The 25,254-nt window shown below is 40.7% G+C and overlaps 1 protein-coding gene and 1 pseudogene across 4 annotated transcripts in view; both read right to left on the bottom strand.

The window, feature by feature from the left end:
* The window catches only part of efna5b (ephrin-A5b), a 201,088-nt gene extending 177,610 nt beyond the window's left edge, over positions 1–23,478 (bottom strand). For 2 of the 4 annotated variants that reach the window (XM_078396386.1, XM_078396389.1), the window contains exon 1: positions 21,458–22,467. In XM_078396386.1, coding sequence (XP_078252512.1) covers positions 21,458–21,576 — 119 coding nt within the window. In that variant the 5' untranslated portion in view covers positions 21,577–22,467. Of the gene's footprint in view, positions 1–21,457; positions 22,468–23,007 lie in introns of those variants that run through there. The other 2 variants (XM_078396388.1, XM_078396387.1) reach the window with 2 other exon arrangements.
* Positions 23,479–24,155: 677 nt separating this feature from the next.
* LOC144592263 (cardiolipin synthase (CMP-forming) pseudogene) lies at positions 24,156–24,857 on the bottom strand (annotated as a pseudogene).
* Between the last annotated feature and the right edge of the window lie 397 nt (positions 24,858–25,254).

Below are 25,254 nucleotides of genomic sequence, written 5' to 3'. Positions count from 1 at the left end.
TTTGAAGTAGTATATAAAAAGTACCTATAATAATATAGCACCTTTGACAACCCTTTCAATACATTATAAAACTAATTAAGTACTTTCAAATGTAGTCGGTGTTGTAATGCCACAGCCAAAAATTGTGAAGAGCAGGCTCCCACAAACACTGAATGTGTGATACAAGATAAACTGCTGAGTGACACTGAATAAGGGATGCTCATAGGCAAAGGCATCAGGAATAACTTCCCTTTTCTTCCACAAAGAGAAGCTCTGGGATCTTTAATATTCAACTAAAAAAAATAATCAAACGCTCATATTTTTTTTTCTCACCCGAAATACGGTCCCTCAGTACTGCAATGAAATATCAGGCTTGATTTTACGTTCGATTCTTTGGAGTCGACTTGAGCACAGACTCAAAGGCATCAGTGCTACTTACTGTGTCACAGCGGACATTGAAATATTTACTGCTTTAGGCTTTGAAGAGTAGAGAAATAAATAATATTCTCTATAACCTAAATTGAAATGACCGCAAACTTTATAAAGAGGTCAATGAAGGATAACCTGGATTCTGAATTCTGTAATTTTCCACCTAATATTTACAAAGATACAAATAGTGATTCCAGCTTTGGATGAAGCCTTTGTTGACAATTAAATAAATGTTCTATTCGTTGAAAACTGGAACAGTCAGCAGTCAGATGTATGGATTATTATGCATATTTGAACTGATCGTATATTCATGCCTGCAGAATGTTACTTCCATAGCAAAAGACTTATTCAAGCAGAAGTAATCATTGCTTGAATCTGTAAATCACTGCACAAATTTCTGCAACTACTACTTTCCTAGATATTAGTAGTTATTGTATATTTTAAAAAAATAAATGAATTCTTTAAATTAAAAGCAAAGAGCTACTTTCATCTAAATGAATATCAGTATATTAATTTTGATTTGCCTGGGCAAGATTTCATTTTCCAACATGTATAAGCATAATCTTACATGTAACAAAGAGCAAAAGGTTCTGCAAAATTCTTATTACTTGACCTTTTTCTTGTTTTTGTTTTTTGTTCAGTTCCGGTGGCGATTTAAAACAAAAAGACATTTTTACTCTGTGTGCACCAAAATTGATTAGTAATCTACATTCATATTTTAAAGCAAAATTCCATATTCTGCATGATCGACATTTACTGCCAGTTTATCATTGTGGAAAGACCTGAACACAAGATTTTTCCAACAGGCCTTCTCTCCTGTGAACTTTTCTCAGTTTTTTTTTTAAACAGTTGAAATTAAAAACATTATGCCAGATAAATCCTCAAATCAGACTTTTCACTGGATGGATTTCTACTGAATATAATTTTCTAAAGCAGTGATACAGCGTCCACATGTTTGCACATTACAGACACGCTACGGCAACCACAGAAGTTCCGGTTAAAAGGAATATGAATTAACATTTCTAATAGACCTGTAATTGACTTTGTGATTGAACAAAATTAATTAAATTGCTCAAAAAATTACATTCTAGACAGAACTGTAAGCTAGACTGCTCTCTCTGAACTGTGTTAAAATAATTCAGATCGAATTCACTGAATCTTTCTAGCTACCCGTAATCTTTTTACAGGGAATCTATGTAATCTTTTTACAGGGAATCTAAAGTTTTTAAGAAACACCAGGTTATCATTTGGATATCTAAAGCAGCTAAGATGTCAAAATAAAAGCAATATCTGTACAAATGATGAGGCATGGATTACAATATTAGATGCATTGTAACAACCTCAACAATGAACAATGTAAACATGACCTAAAACATGAGCACAATTAAATTAATTCAAACATAAATTTTCTGTGGACTGAGGGCACACAATGAACTCTTCAGCCGATTTTAAACTCAAGTGCAGTCAGTTGGTGTTAATGCTAATGAAGAGCAATGCGTTGTCTAAGGTGTAATCTGATTTAAGTGAGGTTTGGATCAAGGTGTAATTAATTAAATAACCATTATTGCATCAGTGCAATTCTGAAACTATTTTACATCGATGATAGTGATAAATGAACAAAACTACAATTTCACTGTGACAATACACCGTATACTATGATACCCAGAAATGTCTATCAACATAATCCTTTCTATTGCCAACCAAATTCAACGGTGGCCCTCCTTACCTATGGACAGAAGGTTGAGTGATCCACTCCAATGACCTGAGCACATTATCCAGGTTGACTATTCATTGCAGTTCTGACGGAACACTGTATTTTTGGAGATTATAACTTTCAAATGTGACCTTTAGTTAATCATAGTTCCATGTAGGCCCTCGTAGTTCCATGTGCAGGATCATGAAGCCGTGTTTAAAGTGTGGCAGCGGGAGCTACCCTAGTGCTCTGCTCAATTTTAATTCCCCCATCAAAACTTGATAAGATGGCCACCTGAAGTTTACTGCTGTTTGTACAGTCTTCCTGTACACTAATTGGTATTTCCCTATGACATTCATCACATCATAATTAAAGGTTATTGACTGACACTGATGCATGTTTGGACATCGAGGTTGAGAAAGATGCAATTGAAATGCAAGTTCTTCTTTTCTTATGGCATCTATATATTGTGCCAAATGATCTGCCACGTACTGTGTGGTGTTTTGCTCTTTCACCAGAGTACCTACATGGCGTGATATTATGATCTGTCACTGGTGTAACTCATGTGTGTGAGCTTAGTCAGAGTGCACATTTATAGCGGATCACTGATGCACCTGTCCACTGTCGAATTGCAATCGGTCATTGGTGTAGTTACGACCCTGTTACATTGTAATCTACATAGTATGCTGTCATGGGTCACTGCAACCACACCTACATAATGTGATGTTATGATCTAAAGTAGATGCATCTACACAATACACCGATCAGCCAAAACATTATGAACTGATGAGACAAAACATTATGACCACCTGCCTAATATGCTGTTGACCCTCCGTGTGCAGTCCCATACGCAGCAGGGTGCGATGCACTGTGTATTGTGACGCATTCCTCCCGTGACCACCATTAAAATTTTCTGTGACTTGTGCCACAGTAGACCTTCTGTCGGTTCGGACCTGACGGGATAGCCTTCGTTGCCCTCGCGCATCGATGAGCCTTGGGCGCCCAACACCTTATCGCCGGTTTGTGGTTTGTCCCTCCTTGGACCACTGTCGGTAGGTACTCACCACTGCTGACCGGGAGCACCCCACAAGCCTTGCCGTTTCAGAGATGCTCTGACCTAGTCGTCTGGCCATAACAATTTGGCCCTTTTCAAAGTCGCTCAGGTCTTTACTACTGCCCATTTCTCCTGCATCCAACACATCAACTTCAAGAACTGACTGTTCACTTGCTGCCTAATATATCCCACCCTTTGACAGATGCCATTGTAACAAGATAACCAATGTTATTCACTTCACCTGTCAGTGGTCATAATGTTTTGGCTGATCGGTATATATTGCTGTATCGCCGGTCGATGCACTTTCACAATGTGTTGCTGAAATTTATCAGATCCATACTTGCACAATATAATGTTAAAATCTTCCACCCTATGCATCGACATATTGGGAAAATGCAATATGTCCACTGCAATGGAATAGTACAGAAGGGTCCCGTATAACTCCTGTACCAATAATACTGCCAAGATACAATCTATAAATGCTCTATCTCCACAGGGTGACATGTTTTCTTTTGTTGCTGAAGACTGTGACGAGCTTAACCCAAAAGCATATGGTAGGCTGAAATAGTTCTGACTTCCAGCTGCCATCACCTCCACAGCACTAAGTCCAGCTACTCGCACAGCACCAGAACAAGTACTTCAAGCACTCCAGCTTATTAATCCTCTGAGGGCTCAAGGACTTTTCAAGCCTCTGTGAAGAAAATGTGGTTTGTATCGTCTGTCTGTTAATAAAAGAATGTGATAAAGACAAAGCACAGAGCACACAAAAGGTGAGTAGTTTTGGATTGAAAAGGAACATTTGGAGCTTTGGCCTTTACTAGATGTGGGGCAAAGAAAAACCCCACAAAAAAAATAAAATCCTATTGCTCTTCTGACCCAGTTAGAGATCTTCATGGATATTAAGCAACCGCTTACATGAATAAAATCTCCAGCTGCTACCATTTATGAACTGGAGTGGACAAAGGGGGAAACTAAAGGCTAAAGGGGTAGGTTATTCAAATAGACTTTGCTGATGGCAAGTCAACGGCTAAGACCCCGGTAACCAGCTCAGTCTTTCCTGCTTTTCCCATGGTATTTTCCGCCCAAAAAAGCAAACTAATTCCTTCTTTCATTGTTTCTCAGGCCTCGTCAGCACATGATTGAACAGGGAGGGGGCTGCCTAATACCCGAAGTAAACCTGAGATTGTGTTGACATCTTAGGAAAACAAGAGCTAGCTTTTCTCTGAAGTCTGATCCACTTTTCCCACCCCCCTCTACATACACATAAACTGGCCTCCTTCCCTCACAATCTCTTCAAAACTGCTGATGTGGAGGCCTTGGGACAGTTTGAGGTCCTGCTTAAGATCCATTCATCTCATTAGTTTTAAGCCGATTAATAAGAAAGGCCAGTTTGCCCCCTGGATATTTAAGTGAAGAAGTTAGCTGAAAGATCTTAACAGAAGGGTTTTGTACTCAGGACAATGATAAGGTGCCTTTCTAAATACTTCATTGCTCTCCTTTGGATTGTAAATTTGCAACCAAATGAATTGGATTGGTCAAATTGTGTTCTTTGTGCAATCGATTTAATTTGTCATACATACTGAAAGAGAGAGAAAAAAATATCTTTGATTGTTAGGTAGTGATTCATTGCAATAGAAATTCACTCTCTGCTGCGTGCACGCTGTATACATTTGTAGAACTCTGCTTCTGAAAACTGATTCCACTTCTGTGAAAACTGGATCTACTAAAGTCAGAGTTCAACCTGCATATGCTACTTCCTAATGCATTTAGCATACACAACATATAACAAATTCTTCCTCCAGAAAATGTTTGTATTGTATCGTTCAGCTTTAAATAGTACAGTGCCCTCCATAATGTTTGGGACAAAGACCCATCATTTATTTATTTGCCTTTGTACTCCACAATTTGAGATTTGTAATAGAAAAAAACACTTGTGATTAAAGTGCACATAATCAGATATTAATAAAGGCCATTTCTATACATTTCAGTTTCACCGTGTAGAAATTACAGCCGTGTTTATACATAGTCCCCTCATTTCAGGGCACCATAATGTTTGGGACACAGCAATGTCATGTAAATGAAAGTAGTCATGTCCTTCAAAAACTCCTTTGTTGCTTTAGCAGTATGTTTGGGATCATCGTCTTGCTGTAGAATGAACTGCCAGCCAATGAGTTTTGAGACATTTGTTTGAACTTGAGCAGATAGGACGTATCTATACCCTTCAGAATTCATTATGCTGCTCCCATCAGCAGTTCAATCATCAATAAAGATAAGTGAGCCAGTACCTTCAGCAGACAAACATGCCCAGGCCATAACACCCCCACCACTGTGTTACACAGATGAGGTGGTATGCTTTGGATCTTGGGCAGTTCCTTCTCTCCTCCATACTTTGCTCTTGCATCACTCTGATATAAGTTAATCATCATCTCATCTGTTCACAAGACCTTTTTCCAGAAAGGTGGTTGCTCTTTTAAGTACATCTTGGCAAACAGTAACCCGGCGGTCCTATTTTTTGCTGCTAACCAGTGGTTTGCATCTTCCAGTGTAGCCTCTGTATTTCTGTTCAAGTCTTCTGCGGACAGTGATCATTGACAAATCCACACCTAACTCCTGAAGAGTGTCAGACAGGATTTTTCTTTATTTTCTTTATAGAATTCTTCTGTCATCAGCTGTGGAGGTCTTCCTTGGTCTGCCAGTCCCTTTATGATTAGTAAGCTCACCAGTGCTCACTCTCTTCTTAATGATGTTCCAAATAGTTGATTTTGGTAAGCCTACGGTTTGACTGATGTCTCTAATAATTTTATTCTTGTTTCTCAGTCTCATAATGGCTTCCTTGACTTTCATTGGCACAACTTTGGTCCTTATGTTGATAAATAGCAATAAATGTTTCCAAAGGTGATGGAAAGACTGGAGGAAAGACTAGGTGCTGAGAGCTCTCTTATACCTGCATTAAGGAGGCATCTAAACACACCTGAGCATTTACAAACACCTATGAAGCCATGTGTCCCAAACATTATGGTTCCCTGAAATGGGGGGACTATGTATAAACACAGCTGTAACTTCTACGTGGTGAAACCAAAATGTACAAAAATACCCTTTAATAAAATCTGACAATGTGCACTTTAACCACATGTGATTTTTTCTATTACAAATCTCGAATTGTGGAGTACAGAGGCAAATAAATAAATGATGTGTCTTTGTCCCAAACATTATGGAGGGCACTGTAATTGTACACAATACAAAAGCTTCCGTAGCCGCATAAACAGAAGGTCTGCTAATATTTTTCTCCTATGAATCATGAAATTATTTCTTTAAACTTGGGGAGATTAGACTAAAATGATTCAAGGCTTAAAAGCGGCAAGATGCGAGATCTTTGGGGCCACTTGAGATGCACTCTCCTGAGAAATGCCAGGCACAAGACTAGATAGAGGTGTGAAAATAGGTGCCTAACCACAACATCTAGAATAATTTATATTGCGACGTAAAGCTATTGGATACTGAGAACCTGCAATATGACTGCAGTCATAGACACGGTAAGGGTCACAGATATCTGCAATGTCTCTCCGTTTTAGAAATGATCATGCAAATTTCAGTGCAAAAAAAACAATTTCATCAGCTCAAAAAATTGCATTTATACACCTGGATATGAATCTCCTTTAATAAAGCAATGCTACACTAAAACCTGTAATTTTATAATATTTTATAATAACACAGCAATAACGACTCTTTTCAAAGTATGTAAACAATGCAAGAACATTTAATACGTCTCGCGGGATGCAGATTGAAAAACTAAAAACTGGAATACATTCTGGGTGCTGCGTATAAATTTTAAATGGCCGCCGCACTTTCTAATTTGCACTATAGGGAGATTGAGATTTTTTTCATTGTCATAGGGTATTGTGGTGCAGGAGGGGAGGAGGGTTTAATTCTTCTGCAATAAATTAACATCTAAAAAATTACAATCATCCACCTTTTAAGCCTTTCCTTTTTCATAATGGAAGAAGCTCAGTGTAACTGCAGCACCTCTGGCACCTTTGCGATCTTAAAGACATTTGCATGCACAAGCCCCTAAAGGTTGTGCAATGGATTTTCAATTTACAGCTCAGGTAGCTGGCTACTAAAACAATAACCCATTTTTAATTAAAATACATTGGATTCAATTTGTTAAAGAACAAACCAATCGTCAAACGTCTGCCTAATATTCACACGGCAAATTGCATTACAATCCCCTCTCCTACGCCCACCACCTAAAACCCTCGCCGATTCCTGTCGCATCTCTGAAATAAGTCGAGCAGAATACATTACTTCTATGCATTTCTCTACGATTTTTCTTCTGTGAGCCGAGTAGCTGTCACCCTTTTTGTTATAGAGGTGGATAGGTAGTGAACCCCACGGCTTATTTTAACGCACCCCACCAAATACTCTCTACCCCATCTGATTCCAATGTTTCTAACCCAAGATCAGCAAATTAGCTGCAAACTGGAGACCGGGCCCAAGATTCTACCATGCTGTGCAGCTATCCAGTAAACGCACTGGGGAATTTAGACTGCAAAAGCTTTCACAGCTGAATAACTACAACTGTGCTGAATTATTTTCAGGAAATATTAAGCTATCTCCTGCTAAAAAAAAAAAATCAAGATGTGCACCAGCTACTGATGCCTGCTTGAGACTTTTCAAACTCAGGGGGTAAAGCTTATATTTCAAACCATGATTGGCGCAAATCCCTCTGCAACCTTCACACTCTTCCGCTGGTTGCGATTCAGCTGTAATTCACATCAAATACAAATCTGCAGCTGCAGCATAAGAGAGGCATTAGGTCTTACGAAGTAAAATATCCGAGATCAATCAGAATTAGATGTGACCTATTTATTTCAAACATATGAACTCTAAATCATGTTAGCTCATGTTGCAGCAGAGGTGTCACAGATATGATCAAACTAAACCTGTTCACCCTTAGGTACAATAGGCAATTCTTTTGCTGGTTCAATATTTGCAAATACATAAATTAAAGAGCCAACTGACACTGTGGATTCATTTACATTGGTAAACATATTCCTTTCAATTAACAAAATTAAAATTCTCTCACATATAGAGAAAACAACAGGAAAAACTCAGTTCCATAAGGCAAAATAACCAGCGCAACCGAACAAAATCGTAAGACGGGATGAATTGGGAAACTAGGATTATGCAACGACAAATTTAGGTTTTAAGTACACGATGGAAAAGATTAGTGAGTCCAAAAAACATGCCGGTTTCAAAATCCATAACTGAAATAGTTTCGTGTAAGGAACTATGTGATTGGTTTTTAATTCTGAGGAAGTAGGCGAGAGAAAATACATGCAGGACATTTTCTGTAGGAATAAAAAATGAAACGAAAGCTTTGCAGGAATAAAATATGACATTTTACAGGAGTAATGATTGTTGCAAAAGTTGGCAATGAAGACAAATTATAGCTTTTATTATGATTATAGCAAAACTTCCAAATTTTACCAGTATAGCTTTCTAGAGACAGAGTTTGTTTGTACAGGAAACAAATCACATCAAGTAAAAAAAACCCACAGCAAGCAAGCTAAGCAAGGTAAGTTTAAAGATGCTTGAATAAATATTTTAAAACAAAGTAATTACTGCATAGCAAACAATCAAAAGATTAGTCAACACACCAGGATAAATTCAGTATTGAACAGCCACATGTCAATATTATTTTGAACTGAGGTTAACACCTCGGCAATAAGGAATTCTACATAGTTACAGTACCACTAAATATATTTGCTCTGAATCAAATATATTGAGCAAACGATGAAACTGATTTGTTTCTAATCCTGTAACAAAAGCAGCATCATGCTTCCATGTATTCATGATGTAGGAAACATAATTTGTATTGATATCACTGAGCCTCATGTAGCAGCATTAATATTGGCTGGCCAGATACCTCCTCAATTTACCTGCACAAAACTGCCAAACAAATAAAGCAGAATTTCAAAACTGGCAAAACATTTAACTCAATAGCCATTCCTTCCGTTTTCTTTTAAATTAACAAAACAATTATTTATTAAAATAGAGATGCCAAAAGGAAAGAGCATGGCCCGCTGCAAAAAACACCGCACACAATCTGACTTGTCATTCTGCTGCGTAAAGCTGCCATCTCCTATGGACGTCTAGAGGATTCGTCTTGACATTACAACAAACAGGATAACACTGCCAATTTTTTTGGTGCGACCAAATTAAATTTACAATTTGCAGGAAATTGTCTTTGCAGCTATTAAATAAATGCTCATTAGCAAGCTTATTCAAAGCTGAAAGGTAAGGGAATAGCTTTTAAATCACTTGCCACTTGCTTGTTCACATCCCCTTGAAATGTTATCCAATAGATTTGCTTAATAATTGTGACTAACCAATCCAACAAGGCCCTTGTATTCTGTTGCGCCTTTTCAATTGCAGTATCTGTTCAGCTAGCTCTCAAGTACAAACTCTTATGAGATCGATCATATTCAGCTTCAATAGAACAATTAACTGAAACAAATCATACTTTGAAGCCCACCAAATTGTAATGCACTGCAAAATCTTCCACAGTTTAGGACGTTATTAAATTGGTAGCAAGCAAGCTTCAGTACTCCATTGAATCAGCAGCAGAATTGGCCGTAGAACATGACATCCTGATTGAACACTTTATTTATTCTTAAATCTCCTCACCGGACCACGTCAAATGTCATGCAAAATAATGTTACTACACCCACTTCAATTTGATGGAAATGCACCAATAATATAATTCACCTTTCTAAAGAAAATGAGTAAAAGGTACGTCACAAAAGTAGTATTCCACGCAGGTTCCCATTTATGCCATTTATGAAAACTAACTGAAGGTACTTTAAATTTAGCCAAACCTTTCTAACTAGGCTGAATATAGCAAATAACCAGGCTACATGTTTAGAACCCCGTTAATAACTCAAAAAGGTGAAATGTTAAGCAAATAATTTAGCTCCCCCATTTATAAATCCCGATTCTCCATGAGGATGGTGCTTTTCACTTAACTTTGCAGAAGGTTCTATCATTCTGTACAGGTTTGTAGGTTTTACTTTCCTTCAAATCAAGCATTTACAAATTCCAATGCATTGCCTTTATTAATTCCCACTCTCACTGCCTCGCCTTGTATTATTCTTCTGCCGATTCTCAGCTTTTAACACACACAGGCTCTGGTGTCAGTTATAGTGCACATGCCCAACGAAGAACAGCAGCAGCTTTTAATTTGGCGATTCCAAAGCGGTCAAAGCTCCGAGTCAATATTTACCAGACTTTGATGGTGCCATTTTATAGCTCCATCCAAGTGGAACAACAGCAGGGAGCCAAGTCGGGGCCTGGGGTTCAAGAAATATCAGGCTTAACGGCCTTAAACCACAAAAGAACAGAATGTAAAAGAAAATACTATCTCAGACAACAACATTCTGAAATACCATTGTGGTCCTCCCATCATCTCCGAGAGAAGAAACTCAATCTCTACGAACAAAAGAGTACCGGGAAAAGATACCAGTGTTGAAATACATTTACTGACTTGTCAGGAATTGATCATGTATGTGTTTCTTACACTATAAACTAAAGGAATTTCTCTGCTTTCTCCGATAAATCTGGAGCATTTTATCGGGTATAATATCAAATGAAGATTTTAAATCACATTGGCTATAGGGAGGTAAATCTACCATAAAAAGACCAACATTTCTGATGAGTTCTACACTCATACAACAGTTGAAACCTAGTGGGATACTTAGAAAAATAAAAAGTTGTTACATTAATATAATATCGATAAAAATAGTTCTAAAATATTGAAAAAATACAAAATGAGAACACTACCACAGATTAAAAGAGGCAAAGGATGATTGCCTTGAACTTCAGACTAATGTATTGGCCCTATTTGTGCAGAACGTCATGCCCGAAATTCTACGGTGGAACATAACTGCAACTATTTCCATACAAATAACATCATTCTATAAACGTAATTAATTGTTTCTAGCCACAATTCACCCTCTTACCAATGACTCAAATTCCACATCAATGACCCATAGGATGAAGTTATTCACCCCGAGGGAAACCCAGGAAATTAGGTCAAATTGATCAAAGGTGCATCTTTCCTGGAACATTGCTACTTCGTTAGGGATCATTCTGGTGAGGGACCAGGGCCAATTTTAAGAACCTAACCTGAGCAGGTATTGTTCATTTTCTTTAACTTACATAGGTCCTTTACTAATCTCCTTTTCTAACTCCCACATATCAACGCTACAACCAAGACCATGATTTCTGGGCAACAGATCAAATTCTGGCCATTGTCACCCAACTGAAACTCCAACAACCAGGTTAATTTAAATTGTTTCTAGAGTACTGTGCATATATCAAGCAAAGGGGAATTTGTGGAGCAAAATTGTAGTCTTTTATATATATATATATATATATACACACACACATTTTGTGAATTGATCTTAATCAGGGAAAAAGCTAAACCTAAATACACCAGTGCAAAATGCATAAACAGAAAGCCTGTTTTCCATGTCCCGCTATTTGAAATTGCCATCAATTTCAGGTGCTTGCAAATATTTCAAATCTAAGGAGAGCTAAATAATCTAATTTATCTGTACAATGTGAAGTGTTGTCTGTGGTTACAAATGCCTTACCACCAGTTTCAGTGACTAGATGCTAATGCCAGTAAGTGACTGTCAATTAAAGGCACAAGTTTATTTTGTGTGGGGTAAAACTGGTCTCATGAAGACAAATCCACCTCACTTTCACATACTTGAATGAATGTTTTGCTTTGTTGCATTGCTCTCAAACTGCTTTTTGATAGCTTCAATAAATATGAACAGGCGTGACATGTATGGGAATTCTATGCCCACGTTACATGCAAAGACTGGTAATTTGAATTCCCTTTTCACATATTTCTTCCTCTCCTCTAGATTTTCTTTCCTCTCTCATTTCTCGGAGAATGAGAAAAGATACTGTTTTCTCACAGAATGATTGTGTTGCCCTTAGCCTACTTTTAAACTTTTACTATCTAATCTTGAACCAACAACATACAGTATTAACTCATTCTCTAAATGTCTTGCTTGGATAAATGTTCGACCTTTTCAATTTTGGCTGCAGGTACTACTAAGTCCTTTCCAAAAATATACCACAACAAACACACCATTGGATATAATAAATGTTTACATCACATGGAGTTTTAACAGCCTTATGTTGACATTACAACTTTCAAGAATCATTCAATTTGCGATGATTTTTCCACAATAAAAAAGAAAATTTGGCAAAATATAAACTTGCAGATTCTATAATAAATTGCAACAAGATTGATAATGTCAACAATAGCTGCTCATTTTAAATTGTCCACCACCACCTGCACTTTTACTACTATAGCAAGTCACATCTTTGACTACTCATTTTATTACGTAGCCATAAACAAACACAACTGGTCAACTGTTAAACACCTGCATTTTAAAAGCAATATTCTTCCAAGAAAAGGTGTAACCAATATGATAAATATATTATCAACACAAGACTTACCAGTTTAAATTAATGAAAGAGCAGTTGCTTTCTCAGGTTTTATTGTTGAAACTGAATAATTCAAGCTTTGTTTATTGAGTTTGAGTTTAGTTTATCGTCACATGTGACGAGGTACAGTGAAAAGTTTTTGTCACGTGCTAACCAGTCAGCGGAAAGAGAATACATGATACCGAGAATAACATAAACGTTCAGTGCAAGATAAAGTCCAGAAAAGTCCAATCAAAGATAGTCCAAGGGTCGCCAATGAGGTAGATAGAAGCTCTGGACAGCTTTCTAGTTGTTGGTAGGGTGGTTCGGTTGCCTGATAACAGTTGGGAAGAAACTGTCCCCCGAATCTGGAGGTGTGCGTTTTCACACTTCTATACTTCTGGCCCGATGGAAGAGGGGAGAAGAGAGAGTGGCCAGGGTGCGACTCATCCTTGATTATGCTGGTGGCCTTGCCGAGGCAGAGTGAGATGTAAATGGAGTCAACGGAAGCGAGGTTAGTTTGTGTGATGGTCTGGGCTGCGTACACAATTCTCTGTAATTATTATTACCCAAGTTAGGATTTTACTCCAATTCCAAATTACAGAATTTGTTTTTACACAGGAGCAATATGAGTTACTCTAAATCTACAAGATATTGTCACAGTATGCACTCTGATTAACACCCTAGAAATGAGCAATAAATGAAACCATCTGCATGAGGAGCAGTAACCTTCCTTTCCGTCCTCACTCAACCATTCTCCTGCACTTAATCAGAAATTAGTTATCGGTTCAGAAAGGTATTAAATTCAATCACAAATGCAATGCTGCAACTTAACTGCTCACAAGCTATCAGAAGCCAATACCAGCTCTTGCAAATGGGAGTCAGCTCTGCTTTTTCCTGTTCTGTGAAGCTACATAAGACTCTCCATTTTGAAAATAGCCACGTACATAGTTACCTCAGTCAGATCTGAACATGAGTGCACCTCAAAGGTCATTCTGTGCAACTACTATGTCTGTGATGCCAAAATGCCGTTGAAAACAAGGACAGTAGCTCCATCCTTCTTTCACATAGATCATTTACATTTTTTAAAAATCCCGTAATAAAATTCTCAATTTTTCTGGTATAAAAAGACATTAAATATTTCACTTCTGTTTACACGAGTAAAATGTACTGTGTTTATAAGCCACCCCGGACTCTACCCCTTCACTGGTGACTCTAACCCTTTGTCCTTTCCTCGTGCCATCAGTAAAAACCCTCCAGCCTCCCCCGGAACTGGACCTACGGAGATGTAGAACTAAGCTGCTGTGCCTTTGCAAGCGGCAGCCTCTTTCACAAGGCACAGCACTCTTATTGTGCTCCGCTGGGTTATTGTGAGAAGGAACCTGTTTGCAAGGAAGGAGGAAGTGTGGTGTCTATTGGTTAAAGGATTCCAATGACATGTACTCAAAACTTTATGAATGAGCCAAACTGCTGTTTATATCACGACTTCAGTAAATTAATCATGCATAAACTCACCCCACTGAAAACAATGCGTGACACTTTCAGACAGATTTCTTCCATTTTTCGAATCCAGTGCTTTGAAATGACTTACTTCTCAGAAGAATGTTTTTTTATGCACGAGTGCTCAACTAAATCAAGAGTTGTGCAGTTGTTTGCACTCAATACAAAATGAACAAACTTGAAGAGTTAGGAAATTCTCATCCATTGCCTGGGGTTTTAATTAGTTATCAGGTAGTTTATCTCTGGGATCACTACTTCAACAGCAGGCAAAGCTGGCATTGGTTACTCTGCACACTTCCTACTTACTTCACCAATGTGCAGGGACCGTTCCTGTGTGAATTAGGACTCTCAACGACCATCCAGAGTACTTTTTAACAAAACATCACACACGGTAAATAAAGAGGAGTAATCAAACTCAAGGCTAGGAAATGGAAGCAGGCAGGAAAGAGCTGCGGAACAAATCTCTGCATGTGGAAAAGACTGATGGATGAAGAACTTTTTTTCACAAATAAGCAATGATATTTCCTTCAGCGCTGGTCTTCACATCATAAACAAGTCATTGGTAGAACACATACTTTGTCATGTTTTTTTCTCCCCAAATGACAAGTCTAACAAAAGTGGCAGCCCAATGTGTAATTAGTTTCCATTGTTCCCCTGACAGTCATTGCTCAGAGCAGACCCTTGTCTTTTCTGTAGTAAGTATTATGGAAAATTCACCATTGACATGTATTTAATTACTACATAGCCCTAAAAGGAGTGCTGACAGGCCATCATGGGTGCCAAGGAAAGACGGACTGTCACAATGGATTCAGAAACAGGACGACTGGACAAGAAAGCAGTTTCCATTTTTCACAAAAGTCACATTCAATCAGAGCATTTTGTGTTTGTGCAGTTACTATGAAATACAAAATTCCTTGAATATAATTTCTGGAACAGCGGAGAAAAACGAGATTAGGTGGTGGAAAAGGTAGGTTTTAAGGATAAGGCAAAGAAATTTATGATGTGCATTATTGGGGCCCTAGCAGTGGAAGGAACAGCAATCAATGATGTTGTGAAGGGAGGGCAGATGCAGAAGAAACAAAATCACAAGAACAGGAGATCAAAGAGAGGGCAACATTGCTGGAGTAGGTTTCAGAGGTAGATAAGAATAATGTCACACCATCATTAACAAAGCAACACGTTGCTTTTAAATTTGGTTTGGACTATGGCAGTGCTGTGAAAAGGGTGTAATTATAACAGTAGTGATTCTAAAGGTAACTGCGAAAAATAAAAGCGCAGATATTTAGGATGCATCAACATCATACATAGCCTTTTGAAGAGGAAAGGGGATTTGGAGAAAGAACAACAGTTCTCAAGACACAAATGTCAAGAGGGTTAAAAAAAACCAGAGCTACAGATCATACCAAAAATGTTGATGTAAGAAAGCAATGCCCATAAGAACGCATCCACATATCAGTGAGGAATCTTTCTTCTGTCAGTTTCCCTGCCACCTAATTAGAACGCAGGATTTATTTGAATCATCAAGCAACTGGATGCATTTGTGTCTGATAGCAAAAGTGGCATGGGACTATCAGAACCTACTGTGCAAGTAACTGGAGTATACAATGAACGGCTGTTACTGGTGTTTCCTCGCTCTCGTGTATTAATTTATTTTCTTTTAGCAAACCAATTTACCACTGGCCTGAATAATTGTAGTTTCTTTTTAAAGCATTCACACTAACTGTAACTGCTTTGTTGAAGAAACCGCAATTATTATTAGCAATGCTAATGACAGGAAGAAAACAAAATACTTAAAACTGCCTTGGTGTTAAACATTCAGGGAAAAGATATTGCACATTAGGCACAAGGATTAATTCTAGAATAAGATCAAAAAATGAAAAGACTGATATTTACATGTGTTTTGTTTTTTTAAGAAACTAGATGCACAGAGTTAGGATAAACCTAGCTGATTATTTTATGTCTCATCTTTGGAGATTATCAAGATGCTGTTATTATTCTTAAGAGTGCCATTTCATGCCGCGATTGCATTGCACAGGTCAGAACATTCATTTAAGAAATCTGCGTAGATGTAGAAATGTTGATTGATACGATTATGACAAACTGCATGTAATGGATCTTTATATTATTAAAATTATTTTTTCTAAGTCTTTCTTTCATTTTGTTCAATTTCTATCAAGTCTCTGCCATTCCTGTTATTTTGTGTAATGTAATTTATTTATTTTTCCTTACAGGGAAGCACATAATGGTGCCTCAACACAACTATATTTTGTTCATCCAATTTCATATTACATATAAAGATAAATCAGTAACTGTTGGCTCTTGGCTTCCTGGTAAATGTATATTTCACAGAGTGGAAATAACATGGAAACAAGCCTTTTTTCACAAGTCCGCTGCAACTATCAGGCACTCATGAAGGCAAACTCATCTTATCTCCCCAAATTTTATTTATGTTATTTATCAGTACCATGTTTACAAGTCTGTTATGGCTGCGGCAAGCAAGAATTTCAATGTTTCGTTGTTGGCACATATGACAATAAACACTCTTGACTCTTGAGCGCATCCCTCCCCTCCCGGTTCTACCTCTCACCTACCCATGCAGTGGCAATTTTGCCAACTGACCCATCAAACAGCATGTCTTTGGGATGTGGGAGGAAACGAGAGAACTTGCAAGAAACCCACGTGATCACAGAGAAAACATGCAAGCTCCTCAAAGATATCACGGAGGGCCAGGATTGAAATCAGGTCACTGGAGCGGCGAGGCAGTGGCTCTGCTAACTGTGACTTTGCTGGCTCAAGGATTGTAACCATTACAACTACAGTATTTTGTGTAAATACCACAGTGAGCACAGACCAAAACATGTGAATTTGTAATTGCATCAAAGATAGACACCAAAAGCTGGAGTAACTCAGTGGGACGGGCAGCATCTCTGGAGAGAAGGAATGGGTGACGTTTCAGGTAGACAATTGCAGCACTATATTAGAAATTATATTCAATTTGGATTTAAGTTTATGTACCCAATAGACATGAACAATGATTTGCAGATAGAATTTGCAGGGGTTGATTTGCTGAAATTATTTTAAATAAGAGATAAAATGTCTTACATATTTCCCATGTTTCTGTAGCAAGTATTTCTATTTTAAAATCAACTTTGTGCACAGCAACTATAAATGTGTGCTCCTCTGTGTCAGTGAATGGATTTCCTGATTCTATCTTTTCCCTCTCCCAATTTTCTTTAATCTCTCACACAGTAAGCCCTGGCTGGACTCCTTAAAGACTAATTAGACTCATTCATTTACTCTGCACAGCATGGCATTGCTAGATTACCAGATCCACAGCAACAGGATGGTAGAAAAATCTCATCTTTAGCTACACCTCACCAACCGGGATGTTGCACCTCGGTGGGTCGGAATGCAACCGGTCATTAAGGTATTTTCAGATTTAAATTAGAGGGATTTTCTCTCTTTTTAAGGAGAAGGGTAATTAACCTCTAATACGTTGCTTGTCAATGCCTTGTCTCTGGAAGCGGCAGCCTGTGAAACCCTTACTCGGACCTGTTTTCTCTCTGCTCATATAAAGGGACCACATTGAAGGAACTGGGTTTCCTCCTGCAACAGTCACTGGATACAGCAAAGCCATTAACTTTAACTAAGAGCTACACACTGAACTACAAAACCCCTTTCTGTTGAATGTTACAACCAGAAACAGAACACATTTATGAGCAGCATCAGTTTCCTCCTCCTACCCCCACATCCCTCCTCCCTCTGCCCCCACAATCCCAAACTCCTGGAAGTGCTGAAACAGTAACTCAAACTTTCCCTTGCCAAATAAAATGCAACCTCCTGCCCGCCAACTTAATAATCAGCATTAACCCTGCTGGCATTTTCTCACCATTAAATCTCCAGACTGGCAATGTGCATTCTCCTGTTTCTTTTAGTTATCAATGTGTTCATTTTTCAATAAATATTTCAAAAAGATTCTTCTTCCGAAAAATATAAATTGAAAAGGTAAGGGTTATAATGGTAAAAATGTTTTTTAAAGAGAGTGCTAAAAGAAAATGTTTTTCAAAAATGTCTTTAATTGCAAAGACATCTTGAAAACAGAAATGTTATTAAGTGTAATCTGTTTATGCTGTCAATAAATGTGATCATTTTAGTTTTTTCTCTTAAGATATCAGGTTTTTTTAAAATCTACTGATTTGAGGATTTTATAGAGCAAAGAAACCCATTAAAGGAAACTTACATATGTTTTCTTAAAAAATGCTACAATATGTTTTCTCCACAACTTTGGCTCAATTGCAAAAAGAGCTCCAGTAATAAAAATGGAAAATTAAGATCAATGGATATAGATTCATGGATATAGCTAAAGATTTCAAACTATGCAGCCAGAATCATTGGAGGCAGGCCAGGGTATATCCATGGAAGTGTCATACTTTGCAACAATACAAAATTTACACACTGTTGCTTCTACTTTATCTTTACATTTCCCAGCATTCAACAAGAAGTAACGATAAACTAATGTATTAATCTGGCAACTCGGAGAACTTACAAGTCGGACTCAAGAGAATTTTAACCTTTTTTCCACTACTTCAACATTGTTCAGAATTAGAAAGACTGAAAGAGACTGAAGGCCATGGATTTTATGTCTTATAATCTATCAGCACAATGCAATATTGTATACAATATAAATAGCTTCAAACAGGGTTCCACATGGTGACTTTATTATAAGATACTATACTCGAAATGCCACAAGGTAAAAGGCCAACTCGTAAAAGATGTAGCGCATTAGGCCACTGCAGGAGTCATTTTCTTTGATAAAACATTGTTAAAACCTATGAGTATATCAAGTAACTGCAGCAAGTGCAACTAACGTTTACTGAATTGAATTTTTTTATTATTCTTAATTCATCATATTGAGACCCACAAAAGAGATAACAGGGCCCTCAATCTTATCAGCCTGGTTAAGGAAAATCTCCCAATAGTTTAAAATTCAATTTATAAGTTGAAAACAGGTTTTTCCAAGCAATATAGTAAATGCAAAATAAACCATGCCCTGTGACCTAAATCCATTTGTTCATCTCAGCTCAAACTGGGACATTACCTCTGCGCTGCAAAAAAAGATACACAAGACAAGAGGGAATATTGTATAGAACATACCAAGTGGGATACAGATAGACTATGACAGACACACAAATATATAAAGAATGAGACAGTATTAACAAAACAAAGTATACAAATCATAATGAAAATTCCAAAAAAATTTACACGAATTACATCACATAAACGGGCAGTAAAGACAGCTCTCTAGAAGACAAATGCAAATCACTGACACATGGAAAGAGGTAAATGAACCGAACACAATATAAAAATGACGTAGAGTGCACAGTTGCCGAAATAGATTTAAATATAATTTGTGAATAACAGGGTGAAAAAGAATGATACACATACATAAAACCACACAGAGGTACATTAAACAAAATGACAGAATCAACCAAAGTAAACCTCATTCAATACAACAACCTAAACCACTAATTGTATGTTTAAATAACTGTGTGCAACTTTGAATGAAACAATAAAACAATATTTTTATGTGCATCCCCACTAGAACTTCTCGAAACTGATTTTTTTTCACCTCAAGGAAAATTATTGAATTTGGGAAGAGTCATTGAACCAAGTTTAAATTTTAATCTGGGCATCTTTTAATTGTTTCCTATTTTTTTAAATGAAGAATGTGCATATTTCATCTTTGCAACTCAAATACAAATTGAGCTGGACTATTTTAATCAATGCCACAATTAATCATGCAAATCTCTGGTAAAAATGTTTGGGGAGGAAACGATAATATAATAAATTGGTGACGACAAAGGGCTGGGAAGGAACTGTTTAAAATTACTTGCGGCACATAAGAGGTCTGGAAAAATGTGCTGAGGTGACCCCTGAAATCGGAATGCCTCAATTCAACCCTCTTGCTGCAAATTATTAGAAACTTTCTTTCACCTTAAAAATCAAATCAAATTAATCAATGTTTTGATTGCAGAATGGCTCATCGTTCTGGTTTGTTTTTCAAATGAAAACTTTCGGTATCTTCTAATCGATTCGCGAAGAGGTGTGTGTACATAGGGTGGGGTGCACACAAGATGTTGGAGTCTAAATGTTGCGCTATTTTTTTTAACAAAAGAGTATTATTAATGTTTGATCGCGTTAATAAGTAAAAGCAAACGAGCATCCGTGCTAGAATTGTCACATATAGAATGGACTATATATCCAGGCAAAGGGCACTTGGAAAAAAATATATGGGAATATATGGGATTGCATAGATCAGACAGTAAGTAACACGTGAAGAGGTTTGACTGGCAGTGTATCTGGTGCTGGGCAGCCCGGGCCCAACCTCAGACTGACGGCTCCAAGTAAGTTTCACTCAAACTTTAGCGCCTCTCCCCGCTCACATGAACAAGAGGCGCCGCGCCGCGCCGCGCCGCATGCACAACTGTGAAGCAATTCGCATGCTTGCATTAATCGGTTCAAGATGACACCGCTCTCGCTCCGAATTTAATTTCCACCACCGCGGCACATTTTTTATAAAGAAATGCACTTTAAAAAAAATTACAGCCCATTTAAAGTAAACCCCCTACGGGCGGTCGACTTTGCCATCCAGGTACCTCCTTTATATGGTATAAATTGGGGAGTAAAACGAAGCTGCCCGGCGGCGAGGGCGGGGGTAGATTTGCAGCGCTTGATCACAGAGTCCCGGCCGCCGGGGAAGCGCGGGAGTTGGGAACTCCTGACGGCAGCTTTGGACGCGGGCAGAGCCGAGAGGCGCCAGTCAAACACCCCACCCCGCGTCTACTGGGGCCGAGCCCCAACTTTTAAACAGAGAGAGCCCAGGCTCTGAATGCACCCATTGCCATCCAATGCATTAACTCATGTCCATGTCCATGTCACCACAGGCTGCCATAAGCACGGATCACCTGAACACGCTCTCCCCCGTCTGCCTCGGGGATCACAAGTAATGGGACCAGTCCCGCTAGTTTTAACATGATGATTTATGAACCCCCACCACCCCCCACCCCCCTTTTCCTCCAGTGCTCACTCACTGGAGAGCAGCATCCCCACAGGGGTTACCACAAGGTAACCCAAACCTATGCAACCAGTCGTTTCCCAATTCCCAGCAGTGATTTCTACATGAAACACAGAGAGGCGACTGCGGTGCAGCCGGGCCCGCGTTCGTTCGTTCACTCACTCTCTCTCTCCCTCCCTCCCTCCCTCCCCCCACGGCCCAGTCCAGCGCCTTCCCTTACCTGGGGTTGGTGCTGTTCCAGTAGACGGCGTACCGGTCGGCCACCACTTTGCCGGGCTCCTGAGACCAAACACACATCCAGAGCAGCAGCAATACGGCGAGTATCTCCGTGTTGATCATGGCTGCGGAGAGGATGAGAAGAACCCGCCCTTTAAGTCTCTCTCTCTCTCTCTCTACTCTTCCAAAGTTACAGCTTCAGATGCCCGCACTCAACCAAATGTCTTCAGATAAATCAAAGTCCAGAATCGGGGAGAGAGAGACAGAGTCCAAAGTCCAAAACTGCAGCAAGAAATACCTGTAACTGTGCAAACCACTTCAAGGCAACAGAGAGAGGAGACCTGATGGAGATATTAATTCATTGGAAGGCAGTGGTCTGTGAAATCAAATAAAACAATTACGAATCCCCGGACTCGCTGTCAGCGGGGCATGGGGTTGGAGCAAAGTTCTGTAAAACGAGGTGAAGTCCGCAATCTGTATGCAACTGGAGCAACAATCAGCAAAAAATAAAAATAATAATAATAAAGTCGGTGCAGAGAGAGAGCCTGGAGTAACGGCGTGGAGAGAGCTGGTGGTGGTGGTGTGTGAGAGAGAGAGAGAGATCGATGTTTAAATTATATGTGTTCAGTTACTGGGAGTATAACAAGACCGGCTGGAGATTCCCGAGGCGACAGCATCCAGTCAGTCAGTCAGTCACAGCATCCATCCATCCCCAATACCCCCCCACCCCACTGAAGATGTGGTTTGAAGAGCTGGAACCAGGAGCCGCCGCTGCAGCTTTGCACTCGCGGCACAAACCCTCTCTCTCTCTCTGCAAAGACCGTCCAGACAGCGGCAGCCGGAGCGAACACACGCCCTGCCCTCGGCGGATGGGTTGGGGTTGGGGTTTGGTTTGCGCCCCTCCCCTGTCGTGCTGAGATGAAGGAGCGGCCAGGATCCGAAGAGCAATCCGAGGCGAGCCTTGCAGGGCGAGAGTGTGTGTGTGTTCATTGACAGTCTGGCGGCTCCGGCTTGTTTTGGGGGGCCGGCAGGGGAGGCGGAGCAGCCGGAGGGAGGGAGGGAGGGAGGGAGGGAGCGGCTTGGGTTGTGGTGGGCGGGGGCTGCAGGGGAGGGGAGGGGAGGGGAGGGGAGGGGTGGAGCACCAGCTCCTGCCCCCCCCCCCCACCGCCGCCCCTCTCTGCTACTGATAGGACAGCCCGGACACCACCCCCAGCCCGTCTACACCAATATGTGCAACTTGTCCAAGCGCGGCCAAGTCACAGCGCTGGCGGCGACGCCGGGCCGGGCCGGGCTGGGTGGAGGTGCACACACTCACTCACACACACTCACTCTCACACACACCCATACACACACCCACCCTCTCCCACACACACTCACTCACACTCACTCTCACACACACCCATACACACACCCACCCTCTCCCACACACACTCACCCACCCAGACTCACACTCACACACACCCCCCCCCCCCCCCCACACACACAGGCGGTTGTCACCTCGCATATCCGCAGCACCCCCCTTGCATTGCATTGCATTGCATTGCTTTCCCTTACCTTTCCAGCATGTTCTGCACAGGCCGCTTCAGTGCGTCGGCAGCAATTGTGGCCCATCTGATCTTCGCCAGGACCATCTGCCTTGGCAAGGATCGCGCCTTGACTTCATGATGAGAAACCTCACCTGTTTAATAAACAAGCTCGGTGGTAAAGAATGTGCCGTTTGCGGCTTGTCCGGTTAGATCGGCGGCTGCTTTACCAAGTGCGCTGTGAAAATGTAAGGCTCGCTCCAATGCATGAATGAATGAATGAATGAATGAAGAGTTGATGTTATTTGTCCCACATCATTAGTTATAAATCCTTTCACAACAAAGTCAAAGACCAGCAGCGAGGCATTTTTGCAAATGATTCTCAGTTGTCACAACACCCAGTTTTGCTCCAACACACGCAGTCTATCGGATTTAAGGAGGATGAGTGTTGTTTGCCCGTTTCTTGCACGTTGTGCCTGCACTCTCCGCTCCCTTGTTTATTCGGGAATGCGAATCTGTCTCTCCCGCTCAGCCAGTCCCTGTGATTGCATTTACAATTCGGAACCGCTGCTTAGACAGCTCCAACACTCCACCTGGCGGCGTCGCCACTTACTACACACACACCATCTCCAACCTGGAGAGAACACCTTTCCACAGGCACCGTCCAGATCATTAATTTCATCAGACACTTCAAATCGGAATATTCAACGATATCAAGCCAATTTACATCTCCACGGTGTCGCATGTAAATCGGACAGAAATACGGTTCTTTCCTACCTTTCTATTTGTTTGAAACTTGCTTTAAAAACATTGAACTCTGATGAAATGTCACTGAGCTGAAATGTTTATTAATTTATTAGACAAGGACCGAATTAAAATTGTAGATGGAACTAAAGTACATAGAGCCAGTTTTAGTAGAGCCATTGATCAAGCTGGTGGACATTGATAGCCTTGATGTGACCATCAAGCACTGATTTGAAATGACTTATTTATGCTGATGCAAAATCTGTCTGGCAGCAACAGTGCCCATCAAAAATGCAGCCAAAGATCTGACCATTGACTATGATTCAATACATATTGAAATACTTTAAGGTGTGGGGGGAGGGGGGAGGGGGAGCATTTAATGGGAACCTGAAAGACAACCTTTTTACACAAAGGATGGTGGGTATAAGGAAGGAGCTACCAGAGGAGGTATCTAATATAGAAACCCGCTGCAACCAAAATGACATCTCGCATAAGAACGATAACAGTGAGAGGAGATGGAATAAGCTCAACACACATGAGACTGGCGTACAGAACACTGATCAGAATTTTGTCTGCTAATGGGTCCAGGGCACTCCCCAAAGCCGATTTCTGATTCACCCAGTTTTGTGCAATGTAGCTGTCCAACAGATCAGTAATGGCCACCGAGGTAAAAAGACCAAGGGCTAGGTTGAATTCTCCTTCTACTATTAGGTAACCCAAGTATGGTGACAAGCCAATCCTTGCCATACAGAGTAAGTTTGGAATTGTCCATGGATTTTCATACAGCTCTGGATACCCGGCGCCGGCCGCTGCTCTTTCCTCACCCTCCTCTGCGGCCCTCGGGTACAAGCATGGCTCGGCCGCTTGTCTCTTGGGGGCGGGTTTGCCGGCTCTATAGCAGCAGGAGAGCCAGGCCTGGTGCCAGTGGAAGGAGCCTGGGCCTGGACGTGACCGGGTAACCGTGAGCCTGAGGTAGGCCAGCAGCGGCGGTGAGGCCAGGCGTTGGTGGAGGTGGAGGCCGAGGCCTGGGCCTGGCGCTGAACCAGCCCTCGGCTCCCCCGTCCCCCTTCCTCTCCCCGGCCGGCTCAGCGCCTTCCTCACGCAGCCCAGAGTCCAGCGGCATCGGTGCAGCAACATGCTCTGGCCTCCCGAGGGCCGTCAGTAGGATAGCTGCCGCCGTCTACCCACCACACTGAACATCCCTGCAACGGGACAGGACAGGACTGGACTCTTCCCCCCCCCCCCCCCCCCCACCCCCCGCTCCACCAATGGTGGCTGCCTGCCGGGCAGCAGGTTGCTATGCAACCTCCGTTAGGCGGCGTCCAGGCTGACAGAGCCCCCCCCCCCCCGGGCCTAATACGGGACAAGAGCAGTCCCATAGGGGACAAGCCAATTTAGCCCAAAATACAGGATGTCCCGGCCAATTAGCAACCCTAGCGGAAGGCCCCGACACTGTAAGCCCCGACGCTGCAGGTCCCGACAGTTTAGGTCCCGACACTCTAGTTTCCGACATTTTAGCTCTGGACAGTCTAGG

The sequence above is a fragment of the Rhinoraja longicauda genome, chromosome 3, assembly GCF_053455715.1.
Source record: "Rhinoraja longicauda isolate Sanriku21f chromosome 3, sRhiLon1.1, whole genome shotgun sequence".
Classification (NCBI taxonomy): Eukaryota; Metazoa; Chordata; class Chondrichthyes; order Rajiformes; family Arhynchobatidae; genus Rhinoraja; species Rhinoraja longicauda.
This window is presented reverse-complemented; position numbering and strand designations above follow the sequence as displayed.